Here is a 20,290-nt window from a genome sequence, read left to right on the forward strand (position 1 = left end):
GGTTCGTACAGGTCATGGAAAACCTGGAAAGTCATGGAATTTGATTTTTAATTTTCCAGGCCTGGAAAGTCATGGAATTTCAATTCAAGTCATGGAAAGTCATGGAATTTAACAAAAATAAGAAAGAAAGAAAAATTAACCTTTAGCACGCCAGCGGCGATTTTCGTTGCCCAGCCATTCCCCACCCCCCCTTTGCCAGCCAGCAGTGATTTGCGTCGCCAGCACAAGGCTTGTTCGTATGACCAACTTCTCGTTCGTATTTGCATACGAGAATAACAGTATTTTTAACGGCACTTGAGCCAAAGCGAGGCTCACTTCCTTCCGTTATGTCGTCGTGTCGTCTGCGCTGCATTTGAGTCGGTTTCGTCGAAGTTTTCTGCTTTTGTTTTTGCATCGATAAAGTACTTTAGCGCTTCGACAAGCAAGATGGAGGATGATGAGTTTGAAACTTTCTTTTGAGTTGTTTCTTGACAACAAAAAGTATGCAGAATTGGAACGAATTACCGAGGAAGATCTTCGCAATGAACTGTGTATCGCGGTGAAAAAAATGACAGTTCGTCAAGTCACAATGACGGTTACGAAACGGAATTTACGAAAGTGCAGATGGATACAAACAGTGGCTGGTCCAGTTTAGTGAAATGACAGGACCAGCAAACATTACCGATAATCTGACTGCGTAGCAAATGCTTGACTTGCTTGTCGAAGAGACACTGCGTAGAAACTGACTCAAATTCAGTGCAAAGCAAGCCAGTGTCAAAACTGGCAGTGACAAGACGTAAAAAGTTTGCGTGTTCGGAAATGGCGACCTGTGGATCTAGTCATGGAAAATGTTATTGAGGCTCATGGAAAGTCATGGAAAAGTCATGGAATTTTGTTTCTAAAAACCAGTGGGGACCCTGTAAACAGGAAATAAAACATTGTTTAAACCAAGGTGGGGTCAGAGGGCATTGCAGTTTCCAGCCTCAGTTGGACGTGAATTGAAAACATGTACAGGTCAAAACGTCATGGATTTGTCCGCTTGGTAGGAGAATTGTTGGTCAGGATACCTCTTGCATGTCAAAACTATCATTGGTCGACCACAGGTGTCAGAACAGTGCGTCAGATGAAAAAAGTGTGCGTCAACGATCAAAGACTGAGGCCTGGGACTAACACTGACTGGGTGTGCTCTGATTGATCAGCTGACTGATGGAGTGAACAAAACATCTCTTTACAATTGATAACATGAGCAGAACCCAGCAAAAGAGGTCGTATGAGAAGGCACCAGGAAGTCCAACACATCTTTTCAGTATATATGTGGTTAGAAGGCTTTTGTTTGCGCCTTATTTCAGGTCTCCATTCAGTTTTGTTGTCTGTGACATACTTTGTCTCACTTGATCACTGTGTGCATGTTCAGGAATCCAAGAGAAGCACAAGGACCGGATGGCGGCGCTGAAGGACATGATGAAGACTGCCCCCGCTGCCCCCAGCTACCTGTTGGACAAGGTGAGTGTAACGCACCTGTTGACACACTCTCTGTCTTGGTCATCACACTCACATTCAACACACACACATTTCCAGGTAAGTTCTTGATAAAGGTAGGCTTTGAACTTATTTGTCCTTTTGCAAGTCCAAATCTGAAGGTAACATTTTGATTATTTTTGTTTGCTCTTTTGTCCTCTTCCCAAGTTGTGTAAAGGTCAGAGGTTGTTGTTGAATATTCAGGCAGTGTTTTTTTTCCCCACTTCACTCATTGATCAGGGAGATTCTGTTATTAATAGCTTTTTCCGCTGAAGAGTGGCGATCTATAAGATGTTTAATGTCAACACAGCTCAATGGCTGAGTCTGCGTCTGACCAGATTGGAAGGGGTTGTGAGCGTGTACGTTATGCGTGCAGACGACAGGCACGAGCCCCATCGACCAGCTCCAGCAAGGCATGCGTCTAGAGCTGCAGGACCGGGACCGACCCATACAGGTGTGGCTGGCCCGCATCATGGAGAACGTGGGGGGGCGTCTCTACCTGAGGGTGGAGGGCATGGACAGCGGCCTGGCCGACTTCTGGGCCTTCTACCTGGATGAACACCTGCACCCCATCGGCTGGGCCAAGCAGAGAGGCTACACCTATGCACCACCAAAAGGTGCGTGCGTGTGTGTGTGTAACTCTGTCTCTCTCTCTCTCTCTCTCTCTCTCTCTCTCTCTCTCTCTCTCTCTCTCTCTCTCTCTCTCTCTCTCTCTCTCTCTCTCTCTCTCTCTCTCTCTCTCTCTCTCTCTCTCTCTCTCTCTGTGTCTGTGTGCATGAACTTTTTTGATACAGCTCTTACCGCATAACAGTATACTCTCTTGCTCTTTTACATATCTTATTTCGTCTCAAAGGTAGGTAGAGTCTGTAGTGCTGTTTGTGTGGTTTTTGGTTGCATCTAGTATTTTGCCCTCTCTTACTACTGTATTAGTTTGGTGTTCTGTTATTGTTGATTTTGAGCTAGCGCCTGAGGTACAAGTTGTGGAAAGTCAGTATTGACAATGTTTGTTTGTTTGTTTGTTTTCTCCAGTTTTGAAAAAGCAGGGGCTGGCAGAAAGTGAGATACAACAGATACTGGACACAGCTTTAAAAGAAGCCGAGGAGCAAAAACTGCCTGCTGATATATTCAAGGTATTAATGTCCGTCCCTTATTTCCTCTTTATTTCCGCAGTCTCTTTGGTAAGGTGACCTTGGGGACACTTGTCTAAACTACAGTCACAAAAGGGAGTTGGTTTTATGTGGAGGTCATTGAAACAGGGAGTGTCAGTTAAAAAGGCATCACAGAACGTTTTTTGTTCATGGTTACAAAGTGAGGCTTACATTAACAAATCTAACTGGCTGTAAAGCTGCAAAAAAATGATGACAGAGAATGGAAAATGGTACTTCTTCTTCTTTCTTCTTGTCGATCACACGTCTATACTGTTAGACCAGACAGCACGACAAATGATATGGAAAATAGTACAAACAGACTTGTCTTGTTTGATCAGCTTTAGACGCTATTTGCAACAGAACACACATTCTCATGAGCACATGCACACGCACACTCACACACATCCACGGAAACACACACTCTCCCTCTCTCTCTCACTCTATCTTTTGTTTGTTTGTTTGTTTGTTTGTTTGTTTCCTTAACGCCCAGCCGACCACGAAGGGCCATATCAGGGCGGTGCTGCTTTGACATATAACGTGCGCCACACACAAGACAGAAGTCGCAGCACGGGCTTCATGTCTCACCCAGTCACATTATTCTGACACCGGACCAACCAGTCCTAGCACTAACCCCATAATGCCAGACGCCAGGCGGAGCAGCCACTAGATTGCCAATTTTAAAGTCTTAGGTATGACCCGGCCGGGGTTCGAACCCACGACCTCCCGATCACGGGGCGGACGCCTTACCACTAGGCCAACCGTGCCTTACCACTAGGCCAACCGTGCCTTACCACTAGGCCAACCGTGCCTTACCACTAGGCCAACCTTACCACTAGGCCAACCATGCCTTACCACTAGGCCAACCGTGCCTTACCACTAGGCCAACCGTGCCTTACTACTAGGCCAACCGTGCCTTACCACTAGGCCAACCGTGCCTTACCACTAGGCCAACCGTGCCTTACCACTAGGCAACCGTGCCTTACCACTAGGCCAACCGTGCCTTACCACTAGGCCAACCTTACCACTAGGCCAACCGTGCCTTACCACAGGCCAACCTTACCACTAGGCCAACCGTGCCTTACCACTAGGCCAACAGTGCCTTACCACTAGGCCAACCGTGCCTTACCACTAGGCCACCGTGCCTTACCACTAGGCCAACCGTGCCTTACCACTAGGCCAACCGTGCCTTACCACTAGGCCACCGTGCCTTACCACTAGGCCAACCGTGCCTTACCACTAGGCCAACCGTGCCTTACCACTAGGCCAACCGTGCCTTACCACTAGGCCAACCTTACCACTAGGCCAACCTTACCACTAGGCCAACCGTGCCTTACCACTAGGCCAACCTTACCACTAGGCCAACCGTGCCTTACCACTAGGCCAACCTTACCACTAGGCCAACCTTACCACTAGGCCAACCTTACCACTAGGCCAACCTTACCACTAGGCCAACCTTACCACTAGGCCAACCTTACCACTAGGCCAACCGTGCCTTACCACTAGGCCAACCTTACCACTAGGCCAACCTTACCACTAGGCCAACCTTACCACTAGGCCAACCTTACCACAAGGCCAACCTTACCACTAGGCCAACCTTACCACTAGGCCAACCGTGCCACAAGGCCAACCTTACCACTAGGCCAACCGTGCCACAAGGCCAACCTTACCACTAGGCCAACCATGCCACAAGGCCAACCTTACCACTAGGCCAACCTTACCACTAGGCCAACCTTACCACTAGGCCAACCGTGCCTTACCACTAGGCCAACCTTACCACTAGGCCAACCGTGCCTTACCACTAGGCCAACCTTACCACTAGGCCAACCGTGCCTTACCACTAGGCCAACAGTGCCGGTCTATCTTTTGTTACCTTCTTCTTCTTCAAACAAACACTTGTCTTTTCAACAAGCAGAATTTTATGTGTATGACCGTTTTTCCCAGCCATTTAGGTAGCCTTGCTCTGTTTTCGGGGGATACGTGCTAGGTATTTTTGTGTTTCGAAACTCTTACATGGACTACCTGATCTTTAACGTGCGTAATTTTTATTTAAAATTCTGTTTTTTTCCAACATATGGCATGACATGACAACAACATCAGACATCAACATCAAATAACATCCGACATACAAGACTATGCTATATGCATCTTCAAAAATAAGAAGAATAACGTGCATACTTAATCTTGTATCTGTGTGTACAAAAGGGGATAAGGCACTAGTAGGTTTGCACATAAGTTGACCTAGGAGATCGGAAAAATCTCAACCCTTAACCAACTAAGCGAGGCTGCAGGGCCGGATCTGGGGGGGGGGGGGGGGGGGGGGGGTTCCTGGGTTCCGGAACCCACCCCCCCCCTTCTTGGCCATCCGATGTACCTCTCAGAGAAAAAGAAAAAAAATGTCAGACTTATTTACTAGGCATATATGTCTTTGGGATTATTCCACTGAACCACTATGGTAAATGAATATCTGAAGTATTTTGTTACTGTTGAAAATGTGTAATTTTGATTCCCAGTTGCAAGGAAAGACCAAAAAATTACCTCACAAATGCAAAATTTTCTCGGCTTCTGGGATGCTTTGCCCCCCAGACCCCCCAGCGGGGCGTTGCCCCTGCACCCCACCGGGGCCCCCCCCCCCCCCCCACCCCCCCCCCAGCCCCCCCCCCCCCCCCCCCCCTCAAACGAACTTGGTCCGGCCCTGGGCTGGGATTGGATCCTTAGAAGATCACACGAAAGGCTGGCGTCTTAACCAATAGGCTGTTGCGCCTGTGGTTTTGTTATCTGAAATCAGCTTATGTGTTAGATGTTTACACCGTGTGTTGGCTGCAGGACCAGGCCCAGATCAGGGAGCACAAGTTCAAGCGAGGCATGAAGCTGGAGGCCGTCAACCCCAACAGCAGCAATCACATCGGCCCCGCCACCGTGGTGGAGGTCATGGACCGGTTCTACTTTAACGTGGAGATGGACGACCTCACGCTCACCGACCCCGCTAAGAGGACGCGCTTCAGTTGTCACAGCTCCACCCCCACCATCTTCCCCATCCAGTGGACTGTCTACAAGGGAATCAAGCTCACCGCACCACCTGGTCAGTACGCTCTTCACGCATCTACACGTGGACAGTGGAACCCCCCGTTTAAGTCCTCCCAATGCAAGACTCCCTCCCTTTTAACTCACTCAGGGCGGCCAGTTTTCTCCCTTGACTTTCCCTCCACACGGGCCATTTGCATGGGTTAGGAAAAAATTCATAGTGAAAGAATGAATAAAGATAGACAGATGAATCGCTAATTTCACCTTGATCCACGTAAGATCCTTCAGTTTGAAGCATTTCAACAACTTCCAACGCCGTAAAACGCCTTGCATTGGGTCTACGAGACGAGCGTGACAACTGCGTGGAAGACGCCATTGTCATGCTGTTTACCCTAACGCTGATCGTCGGTAGTTTCGCAAACCGGGTCACAATACAGACAAAGAAAGGGACAAGTGAATGCAGTTGCTTCCCTTGCACTGTGGAAAGACCACAGAACAAGCTATCAACATTTAGTTCCGTACAAACTGCGTCACGATCGCCGCGCGCATTTTCGAAGTTCAGAAACGCTATAGCGTTCCGTCGTCAGGAACGCTATGGCGGACTCGGAACGCTATAGCGTTCCATCGCCCGGAGAGAGTTAAGACCCCGTTTTCTCAGACTTTCTGTTCATAACGTCAGTAAAAGTACCCCCATTTTAAGACTCCCTCCGTTTTAAGACCCGATTTTCTCAGATATTTGGAGGTCTTAAAAGGGGGGTTCCACTGTACTTTTATTAAGCATTCGCTTTTCAGATCTTTCAAAGTTTTGCTGTGTTGATTGGAAAATGTCACATGGTATTTTACATAGATATCAGATGTGTCATTTTTCATGAAGGTTTGTTCATTTCCATACAGTGGAAGCCTCCTTTTACGACCTTTATAAATCTAAGAAAATGAGGTCTTAAAAAGGAGGGAGTCTTAAAGTGGAGGTCAATTTACACAGGCTTTGAACAGAACATCTGAGAAAGAAGGGTCTTAAAAAGGAGGGAGTCTTAAAGTGGAGGTTCTTAAAAGGGGGGTTCCACTGTAAGATACTTTTGCAGGAGAGCGCTACCTAAGACAGCAATGGGCGACACGGGAAGGAAAAGCTATTGTAGCATGAACACAAAGGGTGCAGGTGGAAAGGGAGGTAACTGCGCCCCAAAAGCTTTTACTCTCTTGAAGTGTTCTTGCTATAGCTCATTTTACAGCACATGGTCATTGTCTTAATTCTTTTGAAACACTTTAATATCCACTGTCATAGTGACATAGTAATTTTACTGTGGGACATCCTACGTTAGAGTTGTATCAGATGGTACAAAAGGTTTCTGTCTGTTTGTTCAGGTTGGCCTAAACCAGATTTTAATTGGGCGGATTACCTGAACCACTGCAGAGCCATGGCCGCGCCGGACAGCTGCTTTCTGCTGGTGAGTTGTTTCTCATTCTCATTAGCTTGAGTGGTAGCTCTTTAGTAAAACAGATGTTCACTGTTCAGTGAAGTTAATGAACTTTTCTGTGAGTTGAATATTGTTTGCATGAGAAAACATGGGGTAATGTTGCAGTCAAACACTCTCAGAGAGAAAAACAAGAAGAGAGTGGGTCCAATTCTTGGTTGACAGAGTGTGAATGTTGCTGATCACCATTCCCAGCATGGCAATTTTTTGGGGAATGAACCGCACACAAAAAAGCTGATAATGATGATGTGGGAAAAAATGGCGTGCAAGTTTGATTAGAAACTAGAGAAATCGAGGTCTAGGAATTTTAGTCACTGATTTTCCCCTGTTATTAATGGTAACATCTAGCACTCTGTATGACGGCTTGTCTTCCCCCCAGCATACTGTATGACTGCTTGTGTGTGTGTGTGTGTGTGTGTGTGTGTGTGTGTGTGTGTGTGTGTGTGTTTATTGGAATTGTAAAGCGCTTGGAGCTGTGAATTTGGGACTTGCGCTATAGAAAAGGGATTTATTATCATTATTATTATTTGTCTTCCCCTATTAGGACTACGAGGACCAGGAGTTTGAGCGCGGTATGAAGCTGGAGTGCGTCAACCCCGACAGTCCCAACCAGATCTGTGCCGCCACCATCACCAAGCTTGTTGCTCACCTCATGTGGGTCCACCTCGACTCCTCCGCTCGCATCGTGGCGTCCCATGTGGAGCACGTGGCATCGCACAACCTCTTCCCCGTGGGCTGGTGTGAGAGCAACGGCTTTCAGCTGCGACCTCCGCGCAGGGCGGGGCTTTCTACCGGGGCTACCGCACACAGGAGAGTGGCTGTCGTTCAGCCAGAGTGAGTTGGGATTGCTGGAGGCCATCGCCTGACATTTTTTTTAGTGAAATGTTGAATTTTAATGTTCAATACATTTTGTAAAGGGCCATGAGACTGGCTGTGAATAACGCTATAGCAGAGTGTTTTCTTATTATTGTAATGATGATGATGATTTATTATTATTGTTATTATTATTGGAGGCATTGGGATGGTATGTGGAGGTGCAGAAATGTGGAAGTGTGTGTGTGTGTTTGTTTGGTGTGTGTTAGTGGATGTGCACTAGTGTGGGTGTGAAAACGTAATTGTGAAGATAGTTGTGAAACAAAAGTATGTGTAGCTCAGGAATTTATGTCTTTTATTGGGGGCAGAACACAGAATGTTGAATGGGGCCAGTTGACATGGGGGGCAATTGTTCTGGGGGGGGGGGGGGGGGGAGGGCCAGTTGCCTATGGAGTATTTCAAAGGAGGTTGGTGGGGTAGTCGCGGTCTGGGGGTGGTTGTCGTCGAGGCGGATAACTTAAAAGCCTTTCGGTTGACTGGAAGATGTACGTGAGAGTGTAACTGGTGTCGGGGCTAAGTATACTGATTGTTTGTCAGCAATAATAAATGTTGTTTTGTACCTTAGTGGTTAGTTGCTTTGTCACCGTGTTTTAAAGGACGTTTCTTTTTGGATGACAGAATGGCAGAAGGAGTTCAAGTGAAAGAGGAGGAAAGCAAAGGTATGTTGGATACAGTGTTGGCACTCTCCATTTCTCTGCCTGGTATTTCTGTACTGCAGTGGTACCCTCCACAGACCTGTTTACCCTGACTATTTTGGAGTAATTTATTACTATTTTTTGTAGGATTTTTGGAAAAAATACTCCATTTGAGTCCGGATTACGATTTTAAAATGTGCTTAAGGGCAGGTGGGCCAGTGCAAAATTGACCAAATCGTTCAAAACACTGTTTTGGGTATTTTAGCAGATTATGTTTCCATAACATACCTATCATCCATGTGTGTCGGTGTTTTTGTCAAAAGTGTCCTATTTATCTGTCAAAAAAGACAAAATGTGAACATGTGTGGCATTGATTGTCTTCTGTAGTCGATATTCCCCCGCCAAAAAATGTCTCATTTCAAAGGCTAGTTACGGCTTTGTCCTCAGCAAAACAGTGCATTCACGACATACGAAACTGCGCAGCAGCTCTTGACCTATAACATGACATCAGTGTTTTGATGAATGTTCCATTCACTCAGCCACTTGTCCGTTGCAAAGGCAGCAATCGTAATCGAACGGAAATGTCCTTATTTGGAAGGTACTCGACATCCATTGGTTCGTTTCATAAACCGAAATCGGGAACCAGTTTACTTTGTGAGTGCGCATGCTCAGCTTAAGAATTTTGCATACGGAAACAACCGAAGAGACTCTCGGCCATGACGAGAACACCCGAAGTTCACTCGGTTTTACAACATCCTGGTTACACATCAAACGATCGGTGACAACCGAAAGCGAATTTTTCCTTGAGAAACAACCTTTGATACAATAACAATGGCTCGAAATAAGAAAGAGGACAATGTCTTTATTAGTTCGGTTAGCAACAACAAGTAGTTCCGCTGGTACTAGGCCAAAGTTTGGATTCTGTCGGTGTTTCCGATACAGAGGAAAGCTTTGATCTCCACGCAGATCCACAGGTCGCCATTTCCGAACATGCCATGCAGCACACTTTTTACGTCTCGGCACTGGCTTGCTTTGCGCTGAATTTGAGTCAGTTTCTGTGCAGTATCTCCTCGACAAGCAAGTTGAGCATTTGCTACGCAAAAAAAACAAAAACAGGAGAAAGTATCCAACATCAGTCAGATTATCGGTAATGTTTGCTGGGCCTGCCATTTCCCGAACGAAACTGGATCAGCAACTGTTTGTATCAATCTGCACTTTCGTAAATTCCGTCACTGTCTTGACGAACTGTGTCATTTTCTTCACCGCGATACACAGTTCATTGCGAAGAGCTTCCTCAGTAAATCGTTCAGATTCCACGTACGATTTGTTGTCAAAAAACAACTCAAACGAAAGTTTCAAACTCATCATCCTCCATCTTGCTTGTCGAAGCACCAAAGTACTGTATCGATGTAAAAACAAAAGCAGAACACTTCGAGGAAACCAACAAATCGACGAGATAACGGAAGGAAATAAGTCTCGTTCTGGCTCAAGTAAGTTACTGTTAAAAATACCGTTATTCTCGCATGCAAATACAAACGAGAATCGGGTCATTGATACACGTTTAGCGCTGGGGCAGTATCCCCATGCTGGTTGACAGAGGGAAAGAAGGGATGGACGCATAAATTCTCTGCTGGCGTGCTAAAGGCTAAGTAGTTTGCAATTCAAATAAACTAAGCTGTTCATTCATAACACAGTTTTGTCCTTGTGTGTCTGTTTCAATCGTGTTTCTGTGGTGTTCAATCTTCAATGTCGTTTTTCTCAGTTCAGCCATTTTGCCTACGGTTACGTCTTGGGTTACGCGATTTCTCTGGCTATAATTTAGCTAGAGCAATATTTTCTTTTGTAGTTTGTGCAGAATATAACATTCTGGGGGATTACGAAGGGATTTTGCTGAAATTGTATTATAGTCATATCCAGATTATTTCAAAAAATAATTTCGCAAGCGTTACCCTAAAGTTTGACAGTTGTAACAAAGAAGTGTTCCTAACTCCAAATATAAATATAATAAACAAGATCTGCTTCGTAATCCCCTAGAGCATACCCAGAAGGATAAAATAAAACAATAATTAGAAGTGTGACAATCACATCTGATGAAAATCCGTGTATCTCCTGTACTCCACTTTTGTCTGTATTTTGACTGTTTTTGTCGCGTAAAACAAAAACCAGCAACCGAAAATACAAAAAGTGACTATTCTTTGTCATTATTTGTTCATTTCTTTCATAAAATAACATTCAGACACAATAAAACATTCGAATAAAAAAGAAAAGGTAGTGCACTGGCCCACCTCCCCTTAACTTAGGTTTATGTTGTTAATGTTGGCATTTGTAACTCATGGGATTACTATTTGATCATCAGATTACTATTTTTAGCTTGACCATTACTCTTGTCAAGTTTTTGGGGTGAACAGGTCTGCCACCATGAAATGACACTGGTGTAAGCCAAAAGTGTCCCCACACACATTGCAGTGGGTCTGTCAAGACAGGTATATTTTGAGAAAAATAATAGACAAAACGACAAGATATGTCCTTTCATGGGAGGTGCCCTCTCTTTGGAGGGGCCTCACATTGCAGGTACCACTGTAGTTTGAAACGTGTGTTTAACAATTGTCAATAGTCGGCTATACATCAAGTAGTACACACCTGACCGATAGCCATTTTCATTTTCAGTACTTTACCCCCCGCGGGTTAGGGGGAGTCCCATATTGGTTGGGACGAGAAAGAATTTACCCGATGCTACCCAGCATGTCGTAAGAGGCGACTAACGGTTCTGTTTCTCCTTTTACCCTTGTTAAATGTTTCTTGTATAGAATATAGTCAATGTTTGTAAAGATTTTAGTCAAGCAGTATGTAAGAAATGTTAAGTCCTTTGTACTGGAAACTTGCATTCTCCCAGTAAGGTCATATATTGTACTACGTTGCAAGCCCCTGGAGCAATTTTTGGCTCACGTAAGTGTAGCCTATGCGATGCTAACTTTTGTCTGTCTGTGCGTGCGTGCGTGTGTGTGTGTGTGATAGAAACTTTAACATTTCCGAGTCTATGGATAAAGCTCGCATAAGAAGATTACGTCTCGGTCAAAAGTGTTTGACGTGTGTGATAGAAACTTTAACATTTGAAGACGTCACATTATGACGTAAGAGGGTTAGACGTCACGCGAAGGAATTACTGAAAGTCTCGGTCATTGTTATTGTGAGCGGGCCGAGACTAGTTGGCAGATCTAGTGTCTCGCTTTCTTGCACAGTTTCACCTATGCTTACTGTGTGTGTGTGTGTGTGTGTGTATGTGTGACGGAGTGATTGAGTTTGTGTTACTGTTTGTCGATTTCTTATGTGAGCCTTGAAGGCTTCGCCTCTTGTTTATTAATGCTTTTGTGAACAAGAAACAATTTTTTTTTTTTTTTTTTTTTTTTTTCCTACACCTGTTCCTTGTCCCGGTGTGCTCTCACGCCGCCCCGTCCCTGCACTCACTGCTCCATCCACATCTGAATTTCGTTCCGCTGCCAGACTTGCCGATTTTACAGACGCTCCAGGGAGGGATGTCGGGTCGTTGCGGTAGGCTACCCTCGGAAGATGACACTGCACTTCTGCTGAGTCACTTCGACGGTGTTCAGTAGTGGGTCTGTCCCGAGCTAACGGACGCAGCCCACTACCTACTATGCCCCCTACTAACGACATTGACTGCTAAGTCGCGGAGCCAGACTGAGTGAGGGTCCCCTCCAGAGAGCAGACAGCCACCACGTCCCTCCGTCGACCCCCCAGAACGTCACACGTTGAAGACTGACAGCAGAAGTACTTTTCAGGGAAGGATGGAACAGGAACACTGAGACCAAGGTCACCATGAGAGCTCCGGGCATGAAGGGCCACAAGAGCAAGGACAATTTATAATTTTTGGATGATTAATGAGATGAGGATGATTATAATGATGATGCTATGGATTTCCAATTTTTGGTTTGAGACTACGTGACAGGGCAGCACTCTACGCTTACTGTCATAATATATCCTGGTGTCAACCAGGCCCGAGAACTGCAGCACCTGCGGTGTTGGTCAGGTAAACAGAACCTGAGCACCCTCAAAGTCGCATTCGTTAAGTGAATGACACTCGGCTGTGTGATTCCAGCCTTCCCATAGGAACCATAGCACTTCCACTCTGGGTAGGAGCCGACCGTAGCCCGAAAAACCCACATGACCCTGATGGGGTTCGAACCCACGACCTCCCGGCCCACAGTCCGATGCGCTAACCACTGCGCTACGGGGGCCGGTAACAAGAAACAATTAACAAGTGGCTCTATCCCATCTCCCCCCTTTCCCCTATCCCATCTCCCCCCTTTCCACGTCGCGATATGACCTTGAATGGTTGAAAACGACGTTAAACACCAAATAAAGAAATTTAAGTGCTTTCCAACCAGATCAATGTAACTGACAGAAGCAAACATCTTATTTATAATATTTATTTATTTGCTATTTTTTTGTTTAGCTTAATATGTGAATGCTTGAAGGATTTTCAAAAAGGTTGGTAAAAAAATTAGCTTGCATTCACAGAACAAAGAAAACTTACAGGCAAAACCTACTGCTCCAAAATGCTTATAGGATTTTCAAAAAGGTTGGTCAAACTTAGCTTCAATTTACATAACTAAAAAAAACATACTCATGTGCTGTGTTTTTCATGCAGGCAAAACGTACTGCCCCAAGATTTACTTCAATCACAAGTGTTTCTCGGGGCCGCACCTGAGCAAGGGTCGTATAGCGGAGCTGCCGTGCAGCGTGGGGCCGGGGCCGCTGGGGCTTGTGATGAAGGAGGTGCTGTCCATGCTCATCAGCGTGGCCTACAAGTCCTCGCGCGTTCTGCGGGAAATACAGCTCGACGGCCCGCCCAACCCTTCCATGACACAGCACATTCTCAAGGCAAAGTGAGTGGTGGATAACTCTGTGATGATCAGCTTGTTTTGTTTCGGGCAAGTAAATACTGTGATACTGATAGGTAATCTGCAGTGAGAAAAAGCTTTTCAGTATGTCCCCAATTTGTCTGTTTGTGATAGCTTCGACTGCAGAAGTAGTATATGCAATATTGCAATAAGACTGGAAAAGAATGTACATGTATTTTCAGGTGCAAGAACGAGAGTTACCATGAGGTGTGCATTTATTTTTCCGGTGCTTCTCTTCTTCTACTTCTTCGTTCATGGGCTGAAACTCCCACATTCATTCATGTTTTTGCACGAGTGGATTTGTACGTGTATGACCGTTTTAACCTTGTCATTCCGGCAGCATACGCCGTTTCGGGGGATTTTTCAGGTACAAGAGCAAGAGTTACCGTGGGGTGTGGATGTATTTTCAGGTACAAGAACAAGAGTTACCGTGCGGTGGTGGAGATCTGTCGCACGACGAACCAGCTGGAGGATTTCTGTCGCCAGGTGTGCATCAAACTGGAGTGCTGCCCGAACCTCATCTCCCCTCACTTTGTGGGCGACAGCTGCCCCGAGAACTGCTCTCAGCTCACCAAGACCAAGTACAGTACGTATCTCTTCTCTTCTCTGGCTTAAACAAGAATAATAATCAACACTTATTAATCGCCCCTTCTTACAAGAGCTCATGGCAATGTACGATAGCAAAAAACACTTAGACTTACACACACACACACACACACACACACACACACACACACACACACACACACACACACATTTACACACACATTTACACACGCACACTCTAACACTCACACACACACATGGTAAAATCCATTTATTTGCTTGCTGGTCATAGGACAGTAGACTGAATATCCAGGGGAAAAGTGTAAGGATTGCAAAACACAAACTATCATAATAATTGTGTTTGGAGTTATTCCTTGTGAAAGTGTGAGAGATATATGTTTTTATTCTACATACGTGAGAGAGACACCCGTGAGATAATAATCGTTCAAATCACATGTGATAATGTAAATGAGGTCATGTCAAGCAAGTCTGGCAGGGACCTGTTTTTCCACTGCTTATTATGCCAAAGTCACCGAGACAAACGTCATTATAGAAACAAAAATTGCGCTCGCTAATTACCCTCGATGAATCTTTAGAACTAACACGTCACGCCACTCTTTCAGAGTGACGTTTCTTTGCTTTGACGTAATAGATTGCACGAGGCTTTAGAAGAGATCGAGGTTCCAAAAACAAGCGTCTTCAATTTAGCTGCCTCGACTGCAAGAAATTTTCAGTAAAATACACGTAAGTACAGTATGTAGGATAAACAGAATGCTACATGGCTTGCTGTGTTGTACCAGATTTACACGAGTTGCTTTTTCAAATAGTGAACAGCTCGCTTTCGCTCGCAGTTCAATATTTGAAAATACAACTCGTGTAAATCTGGTACAACACAGCAAGCCATGTAGTATTCTCTATGTTCACTTTAGTCAACATAGCAAAACAACTCGGATGTTAACAAGTGATTTCCAGTGTAGCTATCTTTAGCATGCTTACCATAATAATTGGTCTATTCATGTGTCCTTTGTTTTCCACTTGAGGAGGACAAGTAAAAACAAAGCAGGGGTAGATAATAGATGAATTTTTGGAAATAACTCTGTTGGGTTAGTATAGGCAACACGTGGACAGGAGCATGTTTCTGACACACCCCTCGCTAGTGATTGGCCCCTCCAATGTTTGTCAGAGGTTTTGGCAAGGGGATTCACTCTTCCACAACCTATACAAACGCGAGTTATTTTCAGAGTTCGTCTATTCTTTGCTCAGGGGCCTGAATGTGAGACAGGTGCAGTAACAAGAAGTGTATGTTGCAGCGTACTACTATGGCAAGAAGAAGCGGAAGATCGGGAGGCCCCCTGGTGGCCACACCAACCTGGAGAACGGGCCCAAGAAGCCCACCAAGCGACGCAAGCGGCGCACGCTGGGGATGGTGGTGCGCAAGGCTCACTCACCCAACGGCGAAGAGGGGGAGGAGGAAGGAGAGGAAGCAGACGACAAGACCAGCGAAGCCAGCGACACCCCTACCGTCGACAGCAGCAGTAGCAACACCATCACGCGTCTCCACGACCACAAGCCTCACGGCCTCTCAGCCTCAGCTGTCATCTCCAAGCGGCTGAAGCGCAAGTACACCCATCACATACCTCCCCCCTCAGAGATCCGAACCCGCGGTGCCAAACTGCCCAGATACAGCTTTGAACGCCGAACGCACAAGAAGATCCTGCTGTCACCGGTTGCCTCAGGCGTGTCAGGATTGAGAAGCAAAACTTTGCAGGTAAGGGAGAAGGCAGTTTGTTCATTTCATTTCATTTTCATTTCTTTATGGTCCCATGGCTGGGAAATTTGGGTCGCTTCCCCCTAGTGGAAAGCTAGCAGCAACAGAGTGGCGCTACCCAGGTGTGTGAGTGTTTAGGTGTAATCAGCCACCTGCAGTTGCGGCAGAATGACCGAGGTCTTTTACGTCCGACATTGGTGACACAGGGGTGGAACATAGATAATTATCGTCTCTGAGTCTGCACATAAAGTTGACCCGTGTCCGTCCCGGCCCGAATTTGAACCTGCGACCCAAGGTTCACAAGTCTAGTGCTCTACCAACTGAGCTACCGGGCCCCCAAGATGGTGTCTTTGTGAGTTAGATGATGCACACACTGAAAATATTCATTGTACTGACAGGTGATGTTGGTGTTTGCAGCTAGTGCTGTGTTAGACTGTGTGGTTTACCTGGAGACAAAAGCTGGGCACAAAGTCTTGCACAGCGTAGCGCTCGGTAAACAACCCCGCACAATGAATCTGTACTGTCATTGAGTACTGCTGCTCTACATGCCAACCGGCATAACGGGCAGTAAGTAAGTAAGTAAGTCATTGAGTTCACACAAGAATGACATTAGCAGAACTATGGTGACTGCGTGTGAGAGCGATAAATGAAATCACATTGTTTATCACACAGGACTGGGTGGCCGAGTGGTAACGCACTTGCGCTCGGAAGCGAGAGGTTGCGAGTTTGACCCTGGGTCAGGGCGTTAGCAATTTTCTCCCCCCTTTCCTAACCTAGGTGGTGGGTTCAAGTGCTAGTCTTTCGGATGAGACGAAAAACCGAGGTCCCTTCGTGTACACTACATTGGGGTGTGCACGTTAAAGATCCCACGATTGACAAAAGGGTCTTTCCTGGCAAAATTGTATAGGCATAGATAAAAATGTCCACCAAAATACCTGTGTGACTTGGAATAATAGGCCGCGAAAAGTAGGATATGCGCCGAAATGGCTGCGATCTGCTGGCCGATGTGAATGCGTGATGTATTGTGTAAAAAAATTCCATCTCACACGGCATAAATAAATCCCTGCGCCTTGAATATGTGCGCGATATAAATTGCATAAAAATACAAAAAATAAATCCCTGCGCTTAGAACTGTACCCACGGAATACGCGCGATATAAGCCTCATATTGATTGATTGATTGATCAAAGCCTCTACAGACCAGCAGCAGTTGTTTCTTTATTATTCTTACTGTTTGTTTGTTTGTCATCTAACTTGCCAGGTTGACTTTCCTCAAGGATCCTGTTGGACGTAGCCACAAATAACTCGATACAGAATATCTATGGGTTGCTTTTTTGTAGTCTTTTTTTGAAAAGGAAATGTATTTCTTTCAGAGTCACCAGCTGCACCACAAGTCTCAGAAGTGGACGCGATCCCACAGTCCTGAGCACCTCCACCCTCAGACCTCCTCCACCGCCATCGCTCGCCACAACACACACCCCTACACTCACCACCACCACCCCCCTCGTCCCTGTACCTCCCCCCTCAGCACCAGCACCCCCCTGTCCATGATGAGCGCCAGCACCCCCTTCTCTCTACCCCCTCCCTGCAGCCCCCTGGCGCTGGACAAGAACCCCCTGCACTGGACGGTGGCCGAGACGGTCCACTTTATCAAGACCACCGACTGTGCACATGTGGCTAAGCTCTTCAGAGACCAGGTAGGGGACAGTGTGTGTGTGTGTGGTTTGTGTGTGTGTGTGGTTTGTGTGTGTGGTTTGTGTGTGTGTTTGAGTGTGTGTGGGTGTGTGTTTGTGTGGTTTGTGTAAGTGTGTGTGTGGTTTGTGTGTGTGCTCACCTGAGCGTCTATATTCGCTTGTGTGTTGCTGTCTGTCTGTCTAAAAAAACAAGAAAGGTTAGTTTTTGGATATTAAATTTTGTTCAACCAAACAGTACTATGTGTTTGATTGTGCAGGAGATAGACGGCCAGGCCCTACTGCTGCTGACGCTGCCCACCGTGCAGGAACACCTGGAGCTGAAGCTGGGGCCAGCCATCAAGCTGTGTCATGAGATAGAGCGCGTCAAGCGAGCCTTCTACACGCGCTACGACGCCCCGCAACCCTCCGCCCACTACTGACCAACCTCACACATCAACCATCTCAAACATCAACAACCTCAGGCATCAAGTTCTGGGTGATTTCAGTGAAAATGTTCAACCTACAACACACCATGTTCAGCTTGAATGTTATAGACACAGTGACCAACTCGAGTATGACTATACAATGGTCAGCTGGTAAAGTGTGGACCGTGCAATCTAACGTATGTATGTATTTGAGTAGTTCCCTCCTGTTCACGAGGTAGCCTCTATGGTTGATATTGCTTTGTATGTGTGTACAGGCTCTTGATGAAAACATAATACACCAGTCTGATTCACGCTGTTGTGATAGCTTCTTTGATGATTTGACTTCATGTTGTTCATGGATGAAACAATGTTTATACCTGTGTATATTTTGTTTATGAACCGACACCTGGAATCTCTTTTGGTAATTCGTTTACGGTGATTGGTGATCCGTTTGACACAATTCAGTACATACTTTTTGCTGCTGTTGTGATATTTTAAGTGTTATGAGTTTTGTGGAAAATATACAATAACATAGTTAAACGTTATTTTTTTCTTAAAATAAAACTGAAGTGTTTTGATCAGACGGTTTGACCAAATACACAAAGACACTGCAGTTTCTGGACTAGCTGGACGTCAGTATGTTACGTGATACAGTGGAACCCCTTTTTTAAGACTCCCTCCTTTTTAAGACCTTGTTTTTTCAGCCTTTCTGTTCATAATCTCTGTAGAATTACCCCAATTTTAAGTCTCCCTCCTTTTTAAGACCCGATTTTCTCAGATTTGTTTTAGGTCTGAAAGGGGGGGTTCCACTGTATTAGACACAGATGGATCTCAGGGCTGATTTTAGCACTGCCATACACATGATCTCAGTTCAATGGTACAATGTGAGTTTACTAATTAGTGAAGGAAAGTAGATATTAACACAAAGTCGCAGCAGCAGTACAGCAGTCCCTGCAATGTACGGCCCCCGGCGGGAGCGGACACCTGACATGTACGACACATTTGCTCGGCACGGAGTGTTTTCCTTCTATATTTGCCCCCCCTTAAACGGACACCTGCAAAACGTGGACGCGGACACTCATTTTCGGTCCCAACAGCAGATCATACCTCCAATGTACGGACAGACCATCGTCAAATTTTCACCACAACAAAATCGATAACAGAGCAGTTCGGCTCTTGGTACAAAGATCGCAGCCGCAATGGCGTGATGAGTCACTAATAACTTGAGTGCACGTGTACCCATCAGGAGGGGGGTGGGGGGGGGGGGTAGTTTTGGTCAGGAGTGGAGTACATGCGAAGATGCCAACATGAAACTGCACTGTGCTCGTTATTCTTGTCTGTTGGATGTAAACAACAGAAACCACAGTCGATGAAGGTCCTGAGCGAAAGTGAGTGAAAAACCGGCCACAGTTCTCAGCATCGTGTGTCTGTGTGTAGGCCTAACCTCTTTCATTGACAAGATACTCTTGTTTCCCCGCAGCCTTGACCAGTGAGTCGGTTGCCTAATCTGTGAACCCTTCAGTTCTCTTGCTTTGTCAAAAGTTACCACACAGTCAGCTGGTTTTGCTCTGAGTGAACAGTGCAGCTGGCCTCTCTGGCCACAGCCCCAAACAGTACATGGCTGGAGGGAGTGAGAGAGAGGGAGGGGTGGGGGGGTGGGGTGGAGGGGTAGCTGGCTAAACTCTGTGGGGTGTCCGGTGTCACTGCTTGTCAGCAGGAAGAGCATTGGAGAGAAATAGAGAGGTGTACTCTTCCACACAATTTCCAAGCATCAGTTGTGACGGCTTGGGGTAGGCATTAGTGAGGGAGAGTGGGGGCTGTGTTATGTACAGTGTATTTCCGACTGAAGAGTGAAAAGTCACTGCCATGCCACATGATCGGCATGCAGTCAATAAAGCCAGACAAGAAGAAAATAAATTACATCATTGTGCCATGCAGCTCTATCTTACAGAACGTTTAAAGAAGTATTAGGAGTTTATTGTTATTGTTTAGTAGCCACAAGAAGTGATTAGCATAGACTCAATCCTGTTGTTTGTGTGTCTCTGTGTGAGTGTATGGGGGAGGGGGCGGTGAGGTCACCCCTCCCGTGACAGGACACCTGCAATGTACGGACAGTTTTGCTATGGCCCAAGGGTGTCCGTTCATGAGAGGGACTGCTGTACCATATGTGGGTTTCTTAAGTCGTCTATTATGTATGTAGAAGGGTGGAAGGAGGAGGAGGAAAATAAAGACGACAAAGAAGTCTCTAAGACGTTGCCATTTCTCTTGCTCTTTATTCCATATTTAACTTGACATAACCTCCGGTAAACTTGTA

General features: G+C 45.9%; 1 protein-coding gene across 2 annotated transcripts in view; it reads left to right on the forward strand.

The window, feature by feature from the left end:
* The window catches only part of LOC138965292 (scm-like with four MBT domains protein 1), a 33,461-nt gene extending 13,849 nt beyond the window's left edge, over positions 1-19,612 (forward strand). For both annotated transcript variants that reach the window (XM_070337422.1, XM_070337421.1), the window contains 12 exons: positions 1,394-1,482; positions 1,874-2,114; positions 2,527-2,627; positions 5,469-5,724; positions 7,029-7,111; positions 7,683-7,972; positions 8,630-8,670; positions 13,313-13,550; positions 13,976-14,151; positions 15,422-15,879; positions 17,252-17,575; positions 17,830-19,612. In XM_070337422.1, coding sequence (XP_070193523.1) covers positions 1,394-1,482; positions 1,874-2,114; positions 2,527-2,627; positions 5,469-5,724; positions 7,029-7,111; positions 7,683-7,972; positions 8,630-8,670; positions 13,313-13,550; positions 13,976-14,151; positions 15,422-15,879; positions 17,252-17,575; positions 17,830-17,991 — 2,459 coding nt within the window. In that variant the 3' untranslated portion in view covers positions 17,992-19,612. The remainder of the gene's footprint in view (positions 1-1,393; positions 1,483-1,873; positions 2,115-2,526; positions 2,628-5,468; positions 5,725-7,028; positions 7,112-7,682; positions 7,973-8,629; positions 8,671-13,312; positions 13,551-13,975; positions 14,152-15,421; positions 15,880-17,251; positions 17,576-17,829) is intronic.
* The last annotated feature ends 678 nt before the right edge of the window (positions 19,613-20,290 follow it).

This window comes from Littorina saxatilis, linkage group LG4 (assembly GCF_037325665.1).
Source record: "Littorina saxatilis isolate snail1 linkage group LG4, US_GU_Lsax_2.0, whole genome shotgun sequence".
NCBI lineage: Eukaryota > Metazoa > Mollusca > Gastropoda > Littorinimorpha > Littorinidae > Littorina > Littorina saxatilis.